The 22797-nt window shown below is 47.3% G+C and overlaps 1 protein-coding gene across 4 annotated transcripts in view; it reads right to left on the reverse strand.

The window, feature by feature from the left end:
• Positions 1-22797, reverse strand: part of SEZ6 (seizure related 6 homolog) — an 85236-nt gene that overhangs the window by 24784 nt on the left and 37655 nt on the right. For 2 of the 4 annotated variants that reach the window (XM_056819545.1, XM_056819544.1), the window contains exons 2-4: positions 20042-20710; positions 18783-18916; positions 4388-4583 (exon numbers count right to left, since the gene is read on the reverse strand). In XM_056819545.1, the coding sequence (XP_056675523.1) occupies positions 4388-4583; positions 18783-18916; positions 20042-20710 (999 nt within the window). The remainder of the gene's footprint in view (positions 1-4387; positions 4584-18782; positions 18917-20041; positions 20711-22797) is intronic. The other 2 variants (XM_056819547.1, XM_056819546.1) reach the window with 1 other exon arrangement.

Below are 22797 nucleotides of genomic sequence, written 5' to 3' on the forward strand. Positions count from 1 at the left end.
GTCAGGGTTCTAGGTTAGTAGATAGGGTTTCATTAAATTTTAGCAATGACTTTGATTTAAAAACATTTTCTCATGCTATTTTTGTGAATGAGATGGAGAGATGTGTCTAAACAATATAATTAGGAAGTAGCAAGGTAGCACAATGGATAGAGCATCAGGTCTAGAGTCAAGAGGACCTGGACATGGGTTCAAATGTGGCCTCAGACATTTCCGAATTATGTGACCCTGGGCAAGTCATTTAACCTTGATTGTCTAGCCCTTGCTGCTCTTCTATCTTAGAACTGATATTAGGGCAGAAGATAAGGGTTTTTTTAAATGCTTACTTTGTACCTGGCTGAGTATTATGGATACAAAGACAGAGAGACTTCAAGCACTTTGTTACATGTCACTTGATAGTTGCCTCTGCTATTGTTACCTCTGATGAGATGAAGGATTATTATTACTGTTACACTATTAATAATTGTTAGTGTATTCCCACTATTATTATTATGAATTTGACTTTGGAGAGGGAGGCATGTGTGAGGGCTTAGCCTTGAAGGGGACCCAGGATCCTGCATTCTTTTTTTTTTTTAACCCTTACCTTCCGTCTTGGAGTCAATACCATGTATTGGCTCCAAGGCAGAAGAGTGGTAAAGGTAGACAATGGGGGTCAAGTGACTTGCCCAGGGTCACACAGCTGGGAAGTGTCTGAGGCCAGATTTGAACCTAGAACTTCCTGTCTCTAGGACTGACTCTCAATCCACTGAGCTACCTAGCTGCCCCCTGGATCCTGCATTCTGAACCAGTTTCCCTTGGGTCCCAGGTTAGATTTAGCCTCTGTTGTGTTCCCTACAAAAGTTTTTCTGCACCATCCTAACTATCTAAAGGGCAGCTGGGCTGACCTGGGCTGGGCTGGGGGAGGAGGCAACAGGACTTCGAGGCTTTGTCTCCTGCCTTGAAGTTTGCCCACCACTGAAGCTTGGCTCCTGTCTTCTAGTCCGTCTTTGTCATCCATAGCCCAGTAATGCCAGCATGCTCCTGTCCCTTTCCAGCCCAGTGGGGCTCCTTCATGGACCAACAGGGAAGAAAGTAGGGAGGGACAGTTTATCCTAAGACTATTCTATTTCTCTCTCATTTTGTATGATGGATAGAGTGAAAGACTATTGGATCTGGACTGGGGGGGACCTGGGTTTAAATCCAACTCTGCCAGTGGTACCTGTAGGACTTTGGGCAAATCATTGAACAGCCCTGGGCCTCGGTTTCCTGATCTGTACAATGAAGAGGCTGGCCCCTATGACTTCTGAGGGCCTTTCCAGCCCTAGAGTTATGAATCCCTAGGAGATCCAAGTTATCCTTCCCTCCATTTTGTAGCCCTTATCCATGAATGTTCATGTTAATCCATTTTCAATCATGTCCAACTCTTCATGACCCCATTTGGGGTTTTCTTGGCTAGAGTATTTTGCCATTTTCTTCCCTAGCTCATTTGACATATGGGGAAACTGAGGCAAAAGAATGAAATGACTTGCCCATTTGGGGTTTTCTTGAAGAAGCCAGAGTGGTTTGCCATTTCCTTCTACAGCTCATTTAGTAGATGAGGAAACTGAGGCAAACAGGGTTAAGTAACTTGCCCGTTTGGGGTTTTCTTGAAGATACCAGAGTGGTTTGCCATTTCCTTCTGCAGCTCATATGACAGATGAAGAAACTGAGGCAAACAAGGCTAAGTGACTTGCCTATTTAGGGTTTTCTTGAAGATACCAGAGTGGTTTACCATTTCCTTCTGCAGCTCATTTAGCAGATGAGGAAACTGAGACAAACAGGGTTAAGTAACTTGCCCATTTGGGGTTTTCTTGAAGATACCAGAGTATTTTGGCATTTCTTTCCACAACTTATTTAACAGATGAGGAAACTGAGGCAAACAGGGTTAAGTGACTGGCCTGGAGTCACAAAATAAGTGTCTGAGCCTGGATTTGAACTCAGGAAGATGTCTTCCTGAGTTCAGGCTTGGCACAGCCATCTAGCTGGCCTCTTATTAATTCAAGTCTCAATTAATTGAGCCCATATATGTAAGGAGTGTGTGGGGAATAGGAAAGTTGAGCCTTAAGCCTCGTCTCTTCCTCTTTTCTTTGGGGGGCTCAGTGAGGAGAGGAAGAGGGGAAATTGGGGACAGATGGGGGCTGGTTACACATCCTGACCTAAGGAAGGACCCATGTCCCAAGCCGCGGCCCAGGGACATGTCTGAGATCATCCCTGCCCTCCTCCCTCCGGGGGCTCCTTGGGGTGGGGTAGAGCTAGGTGGGAATGGAGGAGCAGGAGGTCAGGCCTGGTAGTTTGGGCCAAACAAAGTCCCCTGTACCCATGGTGGGTAAAGTGCCATTCCCTTGTTAATTTGCCTCCCGTTGCCATGGTAGCGGCTCACCAGGGAAGGCATCACCACAATCTGTTGTTATTTTCATTGCTATCGGTGGGGCTGAGTCCTGGGCCAGGTATGGGGTGAAGGGGGAGGTGGGCTCCAGAAGGGACCTCTTGCTCCCCTCCCCTCCCCTGCTGGTCACTGAGGAGGAGGGGCAGGCACAGTCCTTGGAGGGAGGCTATAGCAGCCTGGAAACCAGGCAAAGGCAGAACATTGGGTGCTCCAGGCCCAGAGATGAGCGTAAGGTCAGAACCTGGGGGTCAGTGTGGCCCCCGGCCCCTCTATTCTAGGCAGCATTTGTGCATCAGTGACTTTCTTGTCCAGTTGGAGGATGGGGCTCAGGCTTTTTCCTGCTGGAGATGTTGGGGGAGGGGGTCTTCATTTTCTCCCCGTCCTATCCACTCTCCTTAGGTTGGCACCCAGGCTATAGGCAGCTTGGCATCACCAGCCACACAGCGACACTAGTGCGTGGGCCCCAGGCTCCTCCTGTTCCCATCTCCAGGATCAGGGCTAATTACAGTCTGTAATTAGGGGAATTACACTCATTACAGAAAGAGCTGATCATTGACAAAAAAAAATGCTACACACAACACAACTTGGGCTTCTGGAGGGAAGGGCTTTGGAGAGTAGAGGAAGGAGACAAGTGGAGGCCTGGCGGTTCCTTCGTCCCCCCCCCCTCACAACACACATGCCAGCCCGTACCCCCCAGCCCGGAGTGTGATTCTCCCCCACTCCCCCAAAGGGCTCACAGCTCTGGGTTCTATTCAGCTGCCTTTGTCTGGGCAAACAGAGAGAAAGTTCCATGTTTTGTGCAAAGGAATTTGCAGGGACAATGAAGGTCAGAGCTGCGTGAAATTATACCCGTGGCTGGTGGAGAATTGATGTGCCATTAAGGAGGCAGGAGCCCAGCAGCCTAGACACACAGCTAGCTCCTCAGAGCCCTCTGCTCCCTCTCCTCTGTGGGCCCCACCTCCTGGGCACCCACATTTCCCTTCACAGGTGACACTGGCCTGCCATGTGTTCCCCTCCTGGTGAGCCCTCCTGGAGGGGACTCCTTGCCCTGTGGGAGATGGCATAGCCCAGTCCCTTCTGGAAAAGGAGGGGGGTGAAACTGCCCCCTAATTCTCCCCACCCAGGAGCTCCAAGGGTCACACAAGAATCCACAAGGTCAGCCTTTATGCACCCTTGTCTCAGCCCAGGGGAGCTGTGGCCCTGGGAGTGCCTACCGATGCCCCCCTTCTGTGGCACCTCCCCGGGTTGTGGAGGTGGCCGTTAATGATGTTAAATGATCCGGTAATTGCTCACACCAATTATCTCCCCATTAGTGTGCCTCAAAGCTCCCCTGATCATTTAACCCTGATGCAGCTGGCTCAGAGGGGTGAAGGAGGAGGCCCATGGCTCACTGAGTGGGTGCCAGGTGATTTCAGGCAGGGATGGCCAAGCTGGGGATAGAGGTGGGGCTAAGGGATTCCTCTTGGATGTGTTTCCACCTCTCAGACTTCAGAGGCAATAGCATGGACTGTTCCCAGCCTTCCAGTGGTGGGTGTTGGTGAACCAATGGGTTAGACGCATAGGATCCACAAGGAAGAGGGGCAGGCGTAGGGTGGGTGGCATAGAGAGAGGACAAGGGTGGGGAGGGCTCACAGAATGACCCATAACTGAAGATAGGGAATCACCACTGTCTGTGGTAGTCCTAAGCAGAGACTGGGGGACGGGAAGTACCAACTGGACATGCTCAGAAGGCTCTCTAACCCCAGGAAGGGTCTCTCCTCCAGACAAATATTCAGTAGAGCAGACAGAGGGAAGATGCCGGGGGTGCCAGACGGGCACTGACGCCATCTCCCCCCAGCCAGATGGCAGCTCAGCCGGCAAACCCATCTCTGTTTGCAAATAACTGCCTCCAATATTTCTCCCCAGGGTGTGATGGCAGTGGAGAAATCTGCTTGTAGGCACATGACCACATGCCACTAAACCAGGTAACCCCTCCAAGGGTCCTACCTTGGTATCGGAAGTGGAAGGTCCCAGGTCCTGTGGGTGGTAGGAGGCTCTGGAACCTCATGGCCACCTGATTGGTGGGGCTTCGGATGACCTGACCTTGGAGCAGGAATGATTGGTTGGCCAGGGGCAAGGGCTCAGGGCCCCCCATACCTTCGACTGTCACTGTCTCACCCTCCAGCAGGCTAATGTTCTGGACCTGTGGGCACAGAGTAAGCCAGTCAAACCCTCTAAGTCCTTCCTGAGACAGGAATCTACAGGCCAAGTGAGACCTGAGATGAGGACCCCATCTCATCTTCTTCTAATGCTCTAGTAATAATGTTCCTTATTCCTCTCTCCTTTCCTCCCCTCCTTTCCCTCTGTTCTTCTCTCCCCTCCTTCCTCTTCCTCCCCTCCTCTCCTCCCCTCTTTTCTTTCCATTATTCTCTCCCCTCCCCTTCCTTCCTCTTTCCTTTTCTCCCCATCTCTCCTCTTCTCCTTCTCTTTTTCTCCCCTTCCTTCCCATCTCCCCTCTATTTTCCATTTCAGTGCTTAATAAATCTTTGTTCAATTGAATCATTTCATCCAGTTCCCTCATTTCACCACTCTCTCCTGCTCTTGCTTCTCCTCTCCTCCTTTCCTCTCTTCCTCTCTTCCTCTTTGGCCTTTCCTTGCCTTCCCTTCCCTTCCTCTCTCTTTCCCCCCTAAGCTCTGAGCACTCTGGACAACACGAATGGTCTCTATTTCACTTGCTCTGTTCAGGACAGAGTCCAAGGCAACTCTGAGTAGCTGCTGAATGAATACAGCAGGGATTCTCGGAAAGAGCCTTGGCTTGTGAGCCTGGAGATCTGGCCTCTGCCAGAGCTTTGGGACCTTGGACAACTTAACGATGGAATTGGACTCCATCTCCAAGATTCCCTACAGTGATGACACTCTACGGTAGTCAACATGGCTTGTGGATTGGTGAGCATGAACATGGCAGAGAATGGATAGAACACTAACTTAGAAACCAAGTCCAAGGTTCCAGTCCTGCTTCTGACTTGTACTGGCTGTATGACCCTGGTCAAGTCACTTAACTCTCTTTGCCTCAGCTTCCTCCTCTGTCAAATGATCTGGAGAAGGCAGGGAAAACCCCAAAAGAGGTCATTAAGAGTCAGATACAATTGAAACAAGTGAACCAAGTAAGTAGAAGACCTAGGATTCCAAACCAAGTCCTTTGATTCTAAACCCAGTGCTCTTTTCACTGCTTTGATCATTACAGGTTGATCGAGAAAACCAAGGAAAGCAAATTCAAAATCAGCAAGGGTTTGGGTAGGGGTGGCTATGAAAAATGGAGCTTTAGAAGGAGAGAAATCATCTTCTGGGTTCGTATGTTTTCAGACTGTTCAGAATCAAGGACCACCCTCTTTGGGCCTCGGTTTCCCCATCTCATTACATTTTTTGGGGGTAATCATATTTCAATATGATGTTTCGTTTGTATTTCTTTCATACATTTAAAAACATTCTTTCTGAGAAGGGGTCCATTGGCTTCACCAGACTGTCAAAGGATCTGTGACACAAATACAAAACATCAAAGGACCCCTGCTCTAGTCTTCTTCTTTGTCCTCCTTCTATGGCCAAGGAAGTTCTGCCTTCAGAGGAGCCTGAGAAAGTTGTAAAAGCTGAAGAAAAGCAAGAGACTCAAGGCATCTGGTTCCTGGAACATTCCAGAGAGGGTTGGTTATTATCCTTGGGAAGCTGGATTAGATAGAAGAGGCCTTAGACCCAGAAACGGATCCTGGAGAGAGTTAACACAGTCAGAGGCCAACTTCATAAAAGTAATCGGATCATGCAGGTCCCTCTTTTTCTCACCTCCTTGCCTTTGCACTAGCTGTCTCTCATGCCTGGAATTCCCTCCCTCCCTCTTTACCTCTAGCTCACAGAATCCCTTGTTTACTTTCAAGGCTTAGCTCATTGCCACCTTCAGTGTAAAGTCTTTCCTGATTCTCTCTCTCCCAGCTGCCTAGTGCCTCCCCCACAAATTATCCTGAATCTATTTTTGTTCCTAGTTTGCATAAACCTATATATGGCCATATTGGGTCTCCAAGGGCAAGGACTGTTTCATTCTTTGTCTTTCTGGCTCTTAACACGGTGCATGGCACATAGTAGGTGATTAATAAATACTTATTGGTACATTGATTGGGGGGAAAAAGAAGAGGTGATATAGAATCCTAATGGAACTCAGGATGGGCTGCATCTTCAGTGTTGAGTCCCGTGCTTACTGGCATTTAAATCTGGTTCTTCTGATTCCAGGTTCAATAGTCTTTCTACTACACTATAGAACTGGGGACCCCCCCCCCATCTCCTATACCTTATAGCTACCAGTTATTTATATATTGTCTTCTTCATTAGACTGTAAACTCCTGGAGTGCACAGACTGGCTTTTGTGTTTCTTTGTATTCTCAGTATACAGCACAGCACCTGGCATATAGTAGGCACTTAATAAATGCTTGTTGCAGATCTGGAGACAGGACATCTTGGGTTCAAATCTGGTCCCAGACACATCCTGGCTGTGTGACCCTGAGCAAGTCACTTAACCCCAATTACCTATCCCTTACCTCTCTTCTGCCTTAAGAACTCTGATTCTAAACTCTAGAATTCCAAGACAGAAGGTTAGGGTTAAAAAAATGCCATCTGTCTGTCTGTCTGTCTGTCTGTCTGTCTGTCTGTCTGTCTGTCTGAAGGGAAGTGGGAGAGGGCCACACTGTGATGGACTTCCTTTGAAGAAAATGTGGGAGAGGTTCCTTCTCTAGGGTGGCCCCAAGATTCAGCCCATCTTGGTACCTACTCTCACCCAGAAGTTCCTGACTGTCTACCTCTCGGATGACTGCAGCTACTTGTGAGCAATGTCCTGGATGCCCTTCCTCTGATTCTGTCACCCACCTGCCCCACCTCCCTTTCCCCATTGTCCTCAGTTAAGTGGCAAGGAATATCTAATCAGCTCACAGTTGCCCTGGCCCCCAGGGGAGCCTATCCTGCTTGCTTGGCTCTTCTCCCCATGTTCTGTGCCAGCCTAAAGGCCCTTGTCTTTCCCCAGAGGTATAACCAGTCAGGGGCAGTTCAGACTTTGTCTCAGGATACCGACATACAATGGGTGTGCTTCCTCTCTTTGGTGGCCGTCATCCCTGAATCTCAGTCTCCTATGTGCCCATGTGGAATAAGAGGTCCAGGGCTCCCATTGCTATGGTGACTTGAGTGAGCATCTCTTACTATGTGCCAGACTCTAAGGACCACAGAAAGGGCAAAAAACATTCCATACCTTCAAGGAGTTTTCACTGATGAACTCACTTTCATCTCCTACACCCTCACAAAGTCTGAGGGTTAGATCTCCCCTCTCCTCATGACTTCATAGACTGTCCTGCTCACACCAAACCCAAATTGTTTCTGACTCAGTTAAAAATATTTCAATTTCCTAGCATCACAGTATACCCAAACACAGGTTGAGAGCTGGAGGAAATATTAGAGGTCTTGTCCAATGGCCATATTTTTACAGTGAAAACTAGGACCCAGAGAAGCTGTTGTTTTGGGGAATGTCAGATAGCAAGTGCAACAGAATCCTAAGAATTTGAACCCAGGGCCTCCTTTTTTCTGCCTGAAATCTTCTCCTCTCCTCTCCTCTCCTCTCCTCTCCTCTCCTCTCCTCTCCTCTCCTCTCCTCTCCTCTCCTCTCCTCTCTCTCCTCTCCTCTCCTCTCCTCTCCTCTCCTCTCCTCTCCTCTCCTCTCCTCTCCTCTCCTCTCCTCTCCTCTCCTCTCCTCTCCTCTCCTCTCCTCTCCTCTCTCTCCTCTCCTCTCCTCTCCTCTCCTCTCCTCTCCTCTCCTCTTCCTCTCCTCTCTCTCCTCTCCTCTCCTCTCCTCTCCTCTCCTCTCCTCTCCTCTCCTCTCCTCCTCTCCTCTCCTCTCCTCTCCTCTCCCTCTCCTCTCCTCTCCTCTCCTCTCCTCTCCTCTCCTCTCCTCTCCTCCTCCTCTCCTCTCTCTCCTCTCCTCTCCTTCCTTCTTCTTTCTTTCTTTCTTTCTTTCTTTCTTTTCTTTCTTTCTTTCTTCTTTCTTTCTTTCTTTCTTTCTTTCTTTTCTTTCTTTCTTCTTTCTTTCTTTCTTTCTTTCTTTCTTTCTTTCTTTCTTTCTTTCTTTCTTTCTTTCTTTCTTTCTTTCTTTCTTTCTTTCTTTCTTTCTTTCTTTCTTTCCTTTCTTTCTTTTTCTTCCTTCCTTCCTTCCTTCCTCCTTCCTTCCTTCCTTCCTTCCTTCCTTCCTTCCTTCCTTCCTTCCTTCCTTCCTTCATTACTTTTCCTTTCCTTTCCTTTCCTTTCCTTTTCCTTTCCTTTCCTTTCCTTTCCTTTCCTTTCCTTTCCTTTCCTTTCCTTTCCTTTCCTTTCCTTTCCTTTCCTTTCCTTTCCTTTCCTTTCCTTTCCTTTCCTTTCCTTTCCTTTCCTTTCCTTTCCTTTCCTTTCCTTTCCTTTCCTTTCCTTCCTTTCCTTTCCTTTCCTTTCCTTTCCAGAAAAATGACAAGGGTTAGGCAATTGGGGTTAAGTAACTTGCCCACAGTCATACAGCTAGGAAGTGTCTAAGGCCAAACTTCAACCTAGGTCCTTCCTACTCCATGCCTAGCACTCTATCTGCTATACTACCTAGCTGCTCCTGAGTTGCTTTCTTCTCAGGAGATATTGATGGATTTCCCAAGACTGAAAGCTTCAGGAAATGAAATGAGGCCCAGGAATTGCCAAATTGGTACCTTGATTATCAAGGGTTAAGATGGTGCAATTGAATCAGGTTCTGAAGTCGGAGGACCTGGGGTTGAATCCTTCTTTCCTATATAACCTTGGGCAAATCATTTCAATTTTTTAGGCCTTGGCTTTCTCCTGTATACAATGACTAAATGGCCTTGAGATTCTCTTCCAGCTTCCCTTCTCTGATCTTGTGCCAATCCATCATTGTTAGGCCCTGGTATTGGGTGGGGAGGATGCTGATGTACAGTAGAGCCTCCTAGAAGTCAAGATGGTGTCAGACCATGCCTAGGGTGGGAGTGGGGGGTTTTCTTTGTGTTTACAGGGCTGCAAGTGTGTCCCTTCTCTTATGGGGCAGGGTCAAGTCCTGCCCTGGTCATCTCTGTCACTTCTCACACCCCTGACTAGGTCTGTCACTTTGCTAGCCTAAAATCTGTCACTTGTCAGAGAGCCAGGCCTGATGGGGGTAGGGGATGGGGAGGAGGGAGTACAGAGGATGGGGCTGTGGTGAAGTCTTGAGGCAATTTACAGCAGTCTGAAAGGCTCCAGAGACAGATTGAAATGTCAGCTCTGTTCAGGGCTTGGCTGTCTCAGGGCTGCTGATGAGGTGGCTGCCCAACTTGGGAGCAGAGGGAGGGGAGAGGCTGAGGAGGCTGAAGAGGGAAGGAGGAAGCAAGGGGATCTTCTCCCTCCACCTCAGAACTGTGCTGGGGTAGGGATAATCAAGTCAGCCCCAAGGAGTACAGATTCAGTCCTCTGGGATTCATTCTCCTGGGAGGGAGAGGGAAGCCTTGGATTCCCTATTTCCTTAAGATCTACTTAGACAGGTCAGATAGGTGGCTCAGTGAACTGAGAATCAGGTCTGGAGACAGGAGGTCTGGGGTTCAAATATAATTTCAGATGCTTCCTAGCTATGTGACCCTGGGCAAGTCACTTAACCCCAGTTGTCTAACCCTTACCACTCTTCTGCTCTGGAATTGATAGTATATATTCTAAGAGAAGAAAAGAGTTTTTAAAAGATCTTCTTAGGCCCAGAAGGATGTTATTTGATGCCTGTCAAGTTTCTGGGTGATTCACAGCTACTGTTTGTGCCTGATAGGCTAAGACCAACACTGAGATGGCTTGTCATCCATCTCACAGGCTCAGAAATTTGAAAGGGGCTTTGGATCCAAGTCCAAGTTCCTCATTCTATAGAGGAGGAAACTAAGGGGAAGCAATTTACTCAAGTACATAAAAACAGTAAGTGGGAAAGCCAAGATTGGAACCCAGGGCTAACGACTCCAGATTTATTGCTCAGTGGAATGTTAAGTCCTTGAGGGCAGGGATGGTTTAGTTTCTGGTTCTATATTCTCAGTGTCTACCAGACTTTCTGGAACATGGCAAGAGGCATGGTTCTGTGGGAGAGTGTAGGATTTGAAGGCAAAAGCTCTGGGTTAGAATCTTACTTAGAAACTGTGTGAGATTGGGCAAATTTCTTAACCTCTCTCAACTTCAATCTACTCACATATAAAATGAAAGAGTTGGATGGGATGGGCTCTAAGCACTTTCTTGTTCTAGATCTATGAGCCTGGGATGTATATGATTTTTCCATGAATTGAATTGGACTTCTATTACTGTGATGTCTCTCTTAGAACCCCTTCCTGTGAACAGCTCCATTCCAGGAAACAGACAAGATAGGGCAAGATCAGATCTCCTGGCCTATGCCTGATCCAATAGTCAATCAATTAATCCAGAAACCATAATAACAATAGCTAATGTTTATCTAGCTCTTACTATGTGCCAGGCACTGAGCTAAGAGCTTAACAATTATCTTATTTGATCCTCATAACAACTTGGGAGGTAGATGCTACTATTATATACATTTTGCAGATGAAACTGAGACAGGGTTCAAATGACTTGCCCAGGGTCACACAGCTAGTAATTGTCAAAGACTGGATTTGAACTTGGGTCCTCCTGACTCCAACCTGGCACTCTATTCACTGTACCACCTAGTTGTCTAATCAGTTAGTGTTTATTAAACATTTATTGTATGCCAAGCAATGTGCTATGTGCTGGGGATACAAAGAAAGATCAAAGACAGTCCCTGCCCTTAAGGAGCATCATGTTTCGATGACAGCTCTATGGCCCAGGCTTGGGATTTGAGCTAATAATATATTAATATTTGTCATTTAAATAGTGCTTTCCATGCACTGTCTCATTCATTGGGAATTTAATTTAATCCAAACAGCATTTATTAAGTACCTGCTGTGTGCTTGTAAAGGTAGTATTACTACAAGCTGGAGATATAAAGGTAAAATCCACATGGTTCTGGCCTTCAAGAAATTTATAATACAGCGAGCCCTATCTAGCAACACACTGAGGGGAATACTACAGTCTTATGGCATCTGGATAGCACAGTGGAGATGGGACTGTCCTAGGAGTCAGGGAGACCCAAGTTCAATTCCTGCCTTTATACAACTATTAGATGTGAGATCCTGGGCCAGTCATTTGCTCTTTTCTAGCCTGTTGACTTTATCCTTCCTTAGCCTCAATTTCCTCATCTATAAAATGGGGATAATAGTAGCCCCAACATCTCAGGATTGTTGTGGGGATCGGATGAGAAAACATACATTTAGCACTCTACAAACCTTCAAGCACTATCTGTTGTTTATTTAGTCATTTTCAGTTGTGTCTGCCTTTTCCTTACCCCATTTGGGGTTTTCTTGACAAAGAAACTGGAGTGCTTTGTTATTTCCTTTTCTAGTTCATTTTACAGCTGTGGAAACTGAGGCAAACAGGGTTAAGCAACTTGTCCAGGGTCACAGTCACACAGCTAGTAAGTGTCTGAGGCCAGATTTTAACTGGGCAAGATGAATCTTTTTGATTCCAGGTAAGCTCTCTATCCACCGTTCCCCTAGATACCCAATCATTATATAAATGTTTATGTTTATTATTATTATTATTATTATAACAACAGGTATCATATTGATTTTACAAATAGGGAAGCTGTGGTTCAGAGAAGTTTAAAGAGATTTTTCTGGTCACACAATTAGGGACAAAGGTGGGATTTGAACTTGAAACTTTCCTGATTGAGTCTATCATGCTTTCCATTGCACCTGGTACCTTTTCAAAGCTATCAATATTGGATTAGCAATGTTGCCATTTTATAGCTACATAAGTCATTGGTATCCAAAGATTGAGGTTGAGGGGAGGCCATCAACTCACCCAGATTGGGGCCATTGCCACTTTTGAGGGTAAAGTGCTACTAGAAGGGTTTCATTGTCTGAGTAGAGGAGAAGAGAGTCAGGATCCCCTTGTCTTGGAGAAGGTGAATGGGGGTATCTTGGAGTGAGAAGTATATAGGGGTGTGGGAGGCAGGAGGCTAGGGATTCTACTAGGATTGTCAGATTTGCTTCATCCTTATTTTAGGTCCTTAGGTGTGTCTTCAAGGCAGCAGCATCCCCAAGATACGCCAGACTAACCTCTTTTTCCTTTTGGTCAGGGACTAGTCTACCAAAACAGGGAAATACTAGTCAGAGTATCTCAGGACTTCAACAGTTCCTCCCAGAGCCTCATCTTCAATCCTTAGGAACAAAGCAAAGAGATGTGGGCTTGATGGTTAAGAGGATTTGGAACTGATTAGATGATGGACCCAAAGAATCATCAATTATGGGCTCAAATGGGAGCAGCTAGGTGGCTCAGTGGATTGAGAGCCAGATCTGGAGATGGAAGATCCTGGGTTCAAATTTGGTTTCAGATGTTTCCTCGCTGGGTGACTGTCCAATTTCCATTGCCTAGCCCTTACTGCTCTTCTGATTTTAAGACAAAAGGTAAGGTTTAAAAAAATAATGGGCTGGAACATAGCATAAGAAAGTAAAAGGAACTAGCTCTATAATCAGAGGAACTGAAGAGTTCAGATCTTACCTCTGACCCTTCTTACTTGTGTGACCTTAGGTGAATGACTTCATTTCTCTGACTGTGGTTTCCTCATCTGTGAAATGAGCAGACTGGATAAGATGAACTCTGAGGTCCATTCCAGCTCTAGATCCATGATGTTGTGAACTATTGATTGGAGGGAGAGGCCTTTTTCCACAGGATGGGCTAAGACAGACCCTAGCATCCAGCTGGCATCCTGCCTAGTGCATGAACACAGCATGCCAATGGTGCCACCTGCAGTATGTGGGGGCAAACATAGCCAAGAGGGAAAAGGGTGGGAGGGTAGAGAGATCTGGGCAGCTGCATCCAGGCTGCCAGATGGCCTCAGAACCCAGCCAAGTAGAGGAAGGGAGCCGGCACCGAGCACGTTTTTGGAATGCCAAGCATGAGGAGGGGGTGGGCACCTGGCCCTGGCATGAAGATGGAACTGTAGCCTCTAAAGGGGAAATCACAATCATGGGGTAAGAGGTGTCACCAAGCTGCCCCCTAGTAAGGAAAATGGGATGGGACTGGCATTGGGTATTGCTGAGGGCTGGTGTTCACCCAACCTCCCACCATACCCTCTAGAAACCTATGGGTTTGGACTCTCCTCTCTTGCCTCAGGAAAGCAGCTTTGCTAATATGCCAGGATGATACCCTGATGCCTGCCTGTCTGGAGAGAATCTGATTTCCTCGCTAATTATGACCAAAGAGTTTCCAGCAGCCTGTGGGTTCAGCCCTATCCCTGTATGGAGGCCCCATGGCTTTCCTTGCCCTTACCACCTTGGTGCCAATTCTTCAAAAGACAATGGGTACCCAAGGATTCTGGGTACCATCAACCCTTAGTTGCCCAGGAGCCTTGGGGGAAGATATCCCCAAGGGTCTGTCTAGGTCTAGGGATGGAAAGATTCAAGGGGAGGGAGATGTTTAGATGTGCCAAAGTGCAAATAATATGGGACAGGAAACCAAGAATTCTGGGTTAAAATTCCAGCTCATTTATTGATTACCTATGTTCTTTGGGCCATTTCCTTACTCTAAACTACTACTCTGAACTAATCTGCTCTAGAAGTTGCCCCTTTTGTAAAATGAAGGGGTTGGATTAGATAAGATGTAAATTCCCTTCCTGCTCTCTTTCTGTCTCTGTCTCTTAGTCTGTCTGTCTGTCTGTCTGTCTGTTTCTCTTAGTTTTGTGATTTTTACTAGTGTGGGAACTCCCAGGAAGGAAACTTCCTTTCCTAACCCAGCTGGATACCTCCTCTGGGGCTTATAATCTTAGAGGGTTGCCTGGGCCACTGAGAGGGTGTTACATATTCAGGGGCACCAAAGTTGGCATGTGTCAGAGACAAGATTTAACCTGAAACAGCTAGATGGATCAGTAGCTAGAGCACTAGACCTGGAAATGGGAGGTTATGGGTTCAAAGCTGGCTCAGATACTTCCTAGTTGTGTGACCCTAGGCAAGTCACTTAACCTCAATTACCTAGCCCATTCCGCTCTTCTGCCTTGGAACCAACAATGAAATAGTATGAATTCTAAGACAGAAAGTAAAGGTTTAAAAGACAATCCAGGGCTTGAACTCTGGGGCCAGCTCTATCCACTATGCTACTTCTATACATACCATGTACCAGTCGATAAATGAAGAATGAGTAGAATTGGGGGGACAGTTATTAAATATAATTCCCAGGAAACTGGGTCCTCAGAGGTTGTGCCTTAAACGGTGAAGGGAGAGGGGAATTTCCAGGACCCCAGCATCCTCCTGGGGCTTCCATCCTGGTGTAAAATGAGAGATGTTTAAGTAGGGTTTTAGTTTTAGTTGGGGCAAGTCCTTAACTGATTCCCCTGAATGAGGTCCCTGAAGCTCTGCAGCTCATCCTGTCTGGTTTCTCTGGAAGAGGAGCCCCCTGCTTACTTCTCACTCCTGTCCTCTGTCAACACTCTCAACAACCTCTCCAGGGCTACAACCTCTCCCTCAACCCTTCTAGGGCCATCACTGGCAGATGATGCATGAAGCACAGGAGAGAACCAAGAAGAGAACACTCGCCCGGCCTGAAGTGTGCGTCTTTTTGGGGCAGAGTCATGGCTACCCCATCTGTAGTACATGTACCTCTGAAATTTGTTCCAACTGGGGCTGACTGCCACGATAACACAAGTAGCTTTTGTGTAAGGCTTATTAATGTTATAGAAATATGATTTATTATTATATTATTATTCTAGAACTATGGTTTCATTTATGTAGGAATCTTCCAGAAAACTTTGCCAGTGCAAATTACTGTTATAGTGTTTTTAATTTATAATCTTGGAGAGTTGCCTCTGAGAGACTGTGACTTGCCCAAGGTCACATCCCTAGTTTCTGTAAGAGGTGGGATTTAATCCCATCCTTCAGACTCCTAGTCACGTATTCTTTATGATAGGCTATATTTTTCTGTGTTTTATTATATGGGGTGATTGTACAGGTAGATGTCTCGGGCAGCCTTGAGGGCGTGAGGAAAAAGAAAAGAAAAAAAAAGAAAAAGGAGGGAGGGAATATATCACAAAAATGCCCTCTCTCTCCCAACTATGTACTATGAGGGATACAAGGAGAGATGTTATTGCCAGACAGAGTTTCATTCTCAATTTCTCTCTCTCTCTCTCTCTCTCTCTCTCTCTCTCTCTCTCTCTCTCTCTCTCTCTCTCTCTCTCTCTCTCTCTCTTTGTTTCTATCTCCCTCCCTTTCTTTTCCTCTCTCTCTTCCTTTCTCTGTTTTTCTATCTCTCCCTCCCTCTCTTCCTCTCCATCTTTCCCTCTCCCTCTCTCCCTCTCCCTCCTTCCCTCTCTATCTTTTTCTCTCTCTTTTGTTGTTTCTCTCTCTTTGTTCTATCTCCCTCTCTTCCCCTCCCTCCCTCCCTCCCCTTCCTTAGCAACAACTTTTAAAACAGAAGGACTAGGACTAGGTAATTGGGATTAAGTGACTTGCTCAGGGTCACACAGCTAGGAGGTATCTGAAGCCAGTTTTGTACCCAGATATTTCCAACTCCAAGCTTGGTGCTCTATCCACCGTGCCACCTAGCTGCCCCTCATTTCTTTTAGTGTAGGTTGCTGGTGCCTAGGCCCCATCCACCACTGGGCTCCCCAACTTCAACTTCCTGCTGCCTATAGTAAGCCACCTACTTGCCCTCTCAAAATATTTTTGACAAAGTTCACAGACTCCAGGTTAAGAACTCTTGATCTAAACCCCCCTCCTCATTTTACAGCTTAGGAAGCTGAGGCTTAGAGGGATTTGCTCCACCAGGGTCACACAAGTGGTCACCTCCGAAAGCCACGTCACCCGATGGCTCTGTTCTAATTCCCATCTTGCTTCTCTGTCCTCCATCCTCAACCTACGAATCCCCTCCCTTGTGAGAAGGTCTCAGCCATCGCTGGCCTCGTGCCTATCCTTGTCATGGACTTCTCAACAGGAGGAAGGGGGGAAAGGCAGGAGATGGAGGAGTGGGGGAGTGGGCTTCTGCTTGGCATTTTAGAAATACCAGTCTGGGGGATGTGGTAGTTCTTAATTTTGTTGTTGCCTAGTAACAGCTTTTGCATCCTGACGAAAAATGTGTACCGCACTCAGACACGTACCGATGTATGTGCCACTTGGGGGGGGGGCTCGCTATACCCATGCCACAGGAGACAGGGAAGGTGCTGGGTAGAGCCCCGGCTGCTCCTGCTTTAGGAATGGGTGCTGGCGCTTTTTGCTGCCCAGCATCCAATGGGGGAAGGAAGGGGTCTCAGAGTGTGCTCATTTGGGGATGGATTATCAGGGAGGAAGGAGATTGGCCCTGGCTCTCTGTCCCTTCCCCCACACCTGCAGCTGGCTTGTTCCACCCAGAGAGCCAGAGCCAGTGCCACCTCTCATTAGGTGATGATTTTACATTAATTACATTAATTAAGCGGCACTGAGTGTTAATGGCTTGTGTTGGGAGGGGGTGTCTGGGTAACCCCTGCTACTAATTACCCTTTCAGGCAGCAGCAACAGGATCGTGGGACTTGGCCTCAAAAGAGGAATGACCTGTGTTCTTTGGGAGAAGGGGGGTGATCAGATGCCTGATTGGACCTTCCTCTCCCATCCCACCCCACCCAGCCTCAACCATTGCACCTAAAATCCTCCCTCTAATTTTCAAAGCTAATTGAGCCACCTTTCCTATGCCCCCTCTCTCAGCACTCTACGGCTTGGGGCATTGGGATTTGGCCCCTCTAAGATGAATGAACAGAAATCTGTTTTGTTTCCAAAAGAGTGGGATGGTAGGACCATTGATCCTCAAGATGGAAGGGACCCCCAAAGGTTACTTTATAAATTAATAAATCAGAAGCCTGGATTTTCTTATGTCTTTACTGTATTTCCAAACCGCATTTGACAGTTTTGTTTTCTATGTAGCGAGTCTGCGTTCTGTATCTGCTGTATTTTATACCGGTAGGGAGCCTATGAGGAAAATCATATTTATAGATTACCCTTATGCAGAAATGCAATTTTCAATGCCATATTAAGTCCATGCCATATGTGGGGGATCTTTAGTTTACCAAAGTTTTAAATATTAAATCTTACTCTCAAGGACACTAAACTTATAAAACTGGCTGGAAATGACAAAAGCACCCTGTTGGGGTTGGGGGAAACAAGGTCAAACTCTTCTAAAATGGAAGCGATCTTTTAAAGGAGCATGAAATTATACTGAGTTGTTTTAATTTTTTAAAAATCCATTATCCCAATTTCTTAATAGGGGTCTTGACACACATCTGTAAATAAGCCCGTAATTCTCACCAGAAAAAAAATCTGGTTTGGGACATTTATTTTTATATGAAAAAGTTGTAATACAAGGCAAATTTGCATCAACCAAGATGAATCTGTGCATTAAGAGAATTTAAATGAAAGCCATTTGGGGCCTTTTTGACAACCAAAGCCTTTAAGAAAAATTCTGTATTTGCTCAAAGAAAGTCTGACAATAAAAGATACTAGTTAACATATTAAAAAAATGAAAGTCTAACCCTTTCATTTTACCATTGAGGAAACTGAGGTTTTATCGATTAAGCAGCTTGGCATTGGTTATCAACTTGGTAGGGACATTGTGATTCCAGAGTTGGGGCAGCATGGATCAATGGAAAGGGCATGGGATTGGGAGTTGGAGGACCTGAGTTCAAATCCTAGCATCATCATTTATTGCCAAGGGGACCTTAGTCCAATGACTACCCAAATCTCATCATTTTCCTCCTTGTTAAATGAGAAGGTTGAACCTGAGAACCTTTACAATCCCTTCCATCTCTAAAACTATGTTATATGATTCTTGAACTGGGGAATGGGGAGGAGGAATGTAGCATCAAAAATGAAATCATAGTGGCAGCCAGGTGGTTCAGAGGATTGAGAGCCAAGTTTGGAGTCAGAAGGTCCTGGGTTCAAATCTGGATTCAGATGCTTCCTAATTGTGTGACCCTGGGCAAGTCACTTAACCCTTGTTGACTCTTGACTTCTGACAATATTTAATATGGTTCTAAACAGAAGGTAAGGCTGAAAAAAATCTGACCAACATCAGACACTTCCTCGCACTGTGACCCTGGGTAAGTCACCACATCTCTGCCTGTCTCAGCTTCCTCCACTGTAGGATGGGGACCATAATAGCATCTATCATTCAGAGTTGTTGTGAGGATCAAATGAGATAATATATGTATAGTGCTTAGAACAGTGCCTGACACATAGTAGGTACTTAATAAATAATTGTGCCCCCAACCCCTTTTAGTGTCCCGGGAACCCCCAAAACTCACCTTAATCTCGACACCATAGCCAGGATAGACAGTAATATAGTAGAAGCAATCCAGGCTGCTGTCTTCAGCTGAACTGGGTCCTTCTGGAGAGTTTAGAGAGCCCTGAGGTCTTGTGAAATTCCAGCTACAAGGAGCTAAAATGCCAGTTGGAGGCAAAAGGAAACCCATGGTTACCCTGAGCTGCTTGGGAGATTTTATTAGAGACAAGGTAGTAAAGGAGACTCAGCACATCCCTCCCTCTTCTATCGCTATCCAGGAAAGCCAGCCTGCTCCTTTCTCTGGGTTTTCCTACGTTCAGGTCAACTCTGGGGGAAGGATGGGCCCCCGTGGCTTCAGCTCCTTGTGCCCAAGGGGAGGAGTAGTCTTGTGGATAACATCCAAGGTCCAGGGGCCCCGTGGCCTACAGGGATAGCCCGGAGAGACGAGGGGAACAGGTGGTGCAGATTATGGAGGTTGCTCCTGCTTGTCCCCAGTCTTGTCCCTAAGCAGAGAGCCAACCACCACCACTACCACCATCATCTCAAACATGGCACTCCCATTGCCTTTGTCATCACCACCACCACCACCACCATCACCCCATCTCTCTTCTGTCTAGAGCTAGAAGTCCAAACTTTTATTGTCCTGGGGAGGAAACTGAGGCTCAGTGAGAATGACTTACCCAAGGTCATATAGGTAGTAATGGTATGAGGCAGGGTTTGGATGCACCCAAGACTAGAGAGAGGCTCTTGTGCTTCCCACTCCTAGAGTTTTATGGCTCTTATGAACAAGTCCCTGTGGTTAGTGCCCCTGTCATCTCAAGGGAATCTCATGATTACCCAATGGTTTGGCCACCAATTGGATGCTGCTTTGCTTCTAATAGCAGCGACTAGATGGTGTAGGGGATTGGGTGTGAAGTCATGAAGACCTGAGTTCAAATCTGACCTCAGATACTTCCTAGCTGTAGGACCCTGGGCAAGTCACAACCCTCACTGCCTAGCCCTTCCTGCTCTTCTGCCTTGGAACCAATACGGCTGCTTCATTTCTGATGGCCTCCGTTTCCTCAACAGCACCATAAGGGTCATCATGGTGCCCACCTCTCAGAGTCGTGCTTGGGAAGTGCCCGGCACATAGCAGGCACTCCATAAATGTTTACTTCTCTCCCTCCTCTCCATCCCCCCGCCCAGGGGAATCTGCCTAGCTTGGGGTTAGAGCTCTCTGCCCTTGTCCAAGAGGTGGCCCTTTCTAAAGACGTCCTGCCTCCTCCCGAGGTGAAGCCTGACCTGGTGGCTGCATGGTGGTGATGGTGGTCGTTGTGATGATGGTGGTGGTGGTGGTCTCCTCATCATCCCCGGAAGTGGTAGTAGCAGCCAGTATCCCCGTACCTGGTTCTCTGGCCTGAGGGGGCACGACGTCTGGGACCCACGGCTGGGCCAGATCCATGGACACGTCGTGGGTCACCATCCATGTGCTTCTGGGAGGGACTGTCACGGGCACATCCGCCTGGGCCAAAGATGGCGCCATTACTCCGGGCCCTGGTGGAGGGGCCGCTGTAACAGGTAGAGTAGGCCAGGCAGGCTCTGGACTCTGAGCCCCGTCCCTCCCCAGGCTGTAGGGGGGCCCTGGAGCCATGGCTGGGGTCGGGTTGGTAAAGATGGGGCGATCATCACGGTGGGCCAGATGAGCCAGAGGGCTGGGGATGAAGAGCGTCGGTGCATCGGGCTGGAAGGGGGCCGGTCCTCGACCGAGGAAGGGCCCCGGTTTTAGCTCATCCTCCTTTTCTAGGGCGTCCTGGAGAAACTCTTCGAGCAGGGGGTGATGGTTGAGCAATTTCAGGGTCGGGGCTGTGCTGACAAAGTGGACGCCTCCCTCTGGCTGTTCCGGTGTGGGGGCCACCGTCGGCTCGCCGTCTGTCTCTGTGCTGCCGAGGTTCTGGGCTTCAGGGGAGACTCCTGGAAGAAGAAGAAGAAGAAGAAGAGTTCACATTCCCATAGGTCTTGGGGCTGATGATGCCCCGTGGATCGGCACCAAGGCAGGAACAAATCTATCGGCCATCCAACTATCTTGATATTTTTAATTGAAACATGTTATTTATTTAATTAATTTCGACTATTTTTCCATGGTGACAAGATTCATGTTCTTTCCCTCTTCACCTCCCTGCCCCCTCCCATAGCCAATGAGCAATTTCACTGGGTTCTACACGTGTCATTGATCAAGATCTATTTCCATATTATTGACAATTGCGCCAGGGTGACGGCTTAGTCTATATCCCCAATCCTATCCCCCTCGACCCATGTGATCAAGCACAGCCCACTATCTTTATTATGTGCCAGGTGCTATGGAACAGGGGATGGCACCAGCCCAGTGATTTCCCTGGCAAAGAACCTCCCTCAAGCCTGGAGAAGTCCAGGCTTGGAGTCACAAAGTCTTGGGCTGAGATACCAGTCTTGGGAGTGGGACACGGATGATTCCTCCTTAGTGAAATGATAATAGCAACAGTCCTTGCCTCCTAGGGTTATTGTGAGAGTCGCATGAAACAATTTAAACACAACTGTTTCCAAACCTTAGCAGGACTTCTATAAATGGAGGCAGCTAGGGGGCTCGGTGGAGAGAGTTCTAGACTTGGAGTTGGGAGGATCTGGGTTTAGAGGTGGCCTCAGACACTTCCTAGCTATGTGACCCTGGGTAAGTCACTTAACCCCCATTGCCTAGCTCTTATCCTTCTGTCTTAGAGTTGTTAATAAGAAAAAAATAAGGGTTATTTTTTAAAAAAAGTAATATCTACAGGGGGCAGCTGGGTGGCTCAGTGGATACAGAGCCAGGCCCAGAGATGGGAAGTCCTAGGTTCAAATCTGGCCTCAAACACTCCCCAGCTGTGTGACCCTGGGCAAGTCACTTAACCCCCATTGCCTAGCTCTTACCCTTCTGTCTTAGAGTTGTTAATAAGGAAAAAAAAGGGTTTTTTTTTAAAAGGTAATATCTATAGGGGGCAGCTGGGTGGCTCAGTGGTTACAGAGCCAGGCCCAGAGATGGGAAGTCCTAGGTTCAAATCTGTCCTCAAACAGTTCCCAGCTGGGTGACCCTGGGCAAGTCACTTGACCCCCATTGCCTAGCCCTTACCGCTCTTCTGCCTTGGAGCCAATACTAAGACAGAAGGGAAGGGTTAAAAAAAACACACACAAGTTCAATGGTGGCGACAGCATGAAAACAGCGTGATATAAAGAAGTTATAGATGGAATAAATGAGGGATAATGAAAATAGAGAAGGTCCCAGGATCTGGAAAGGTTGCCTGCAGGTCATACATCGATGGAGTGCCCAGGACTCCAAGTGGGAGGATTCTGTATGATAGAGAGATGATTACAAACTTCCACTTCCTCTCTGATCACTTTCCCTGGAATATTTGATGACCATGTTATCTTGAGTGATGGTTGCCCAGCTCATGGTCCACTAGGACCCTTCAGATACTTTTTTTTTTTGTAGATCAGCCACAGGAGGAGGGTAAGGGATGAGGTCAGTGAAAATGAACTTTTGGTGGTCCAGGTGGACCTTCTGCCTCCAGGGTCCCCCTGTTGTGGATGCAGATGATAGAAGTTACCCAGACCTTACCTCATATGACAAAGAAGGGGATTTATTTATTTTTTGTTTTGGATCTCTGACTTTTTCAAAATGGTTCCATGAATAGCTAATGAGATGGCAGGCAGGAAAACAGAAGCAAGGCAGGGGAATGGAGGCGATACAGCTTTGGAAGGAGACGATCAGGTCCTCTGCTTGTCTCAAAATGGGGCTGCCAGCCCCTGGGCAGGCTCACACCTACCCCATGAATTGGCAGGCGGGTGCAAGGAGAGAGGGGAGAGGGGTTGGACAGATGGCAAGCATTCTGTTCTCGAGAGGACAACAGCTCTGACATTCCTGGCGAATGGGAGCTCCGGGGAGGGAGAACCAAGAAGAATTTGGCAGCCTGGGTTGGGGGAAAGGAAGGATGAAAGGAGAGAGTGATGGGGGTATCTGGCTTTCTTGACTAGGGAAATACCCAGGTACC

The sequence above is a fragment of the Monodelphis domestica genome, chromosome 2 (genome assembly GCF_027887165.1).
Source record: "Monodelphis domestica isolate mMonDom1 chromosome 2, mMonDom1.pri, whole genome shotgun sequence".
In the NCBI taxonomy this organism is placed as follows: domain Eukaryota; kingdom Metazoa; phylum Chordata; class Mammalia; order Didelphimorphia; family Didelphidae; genus Monodelphis; species Monodelphis domestica.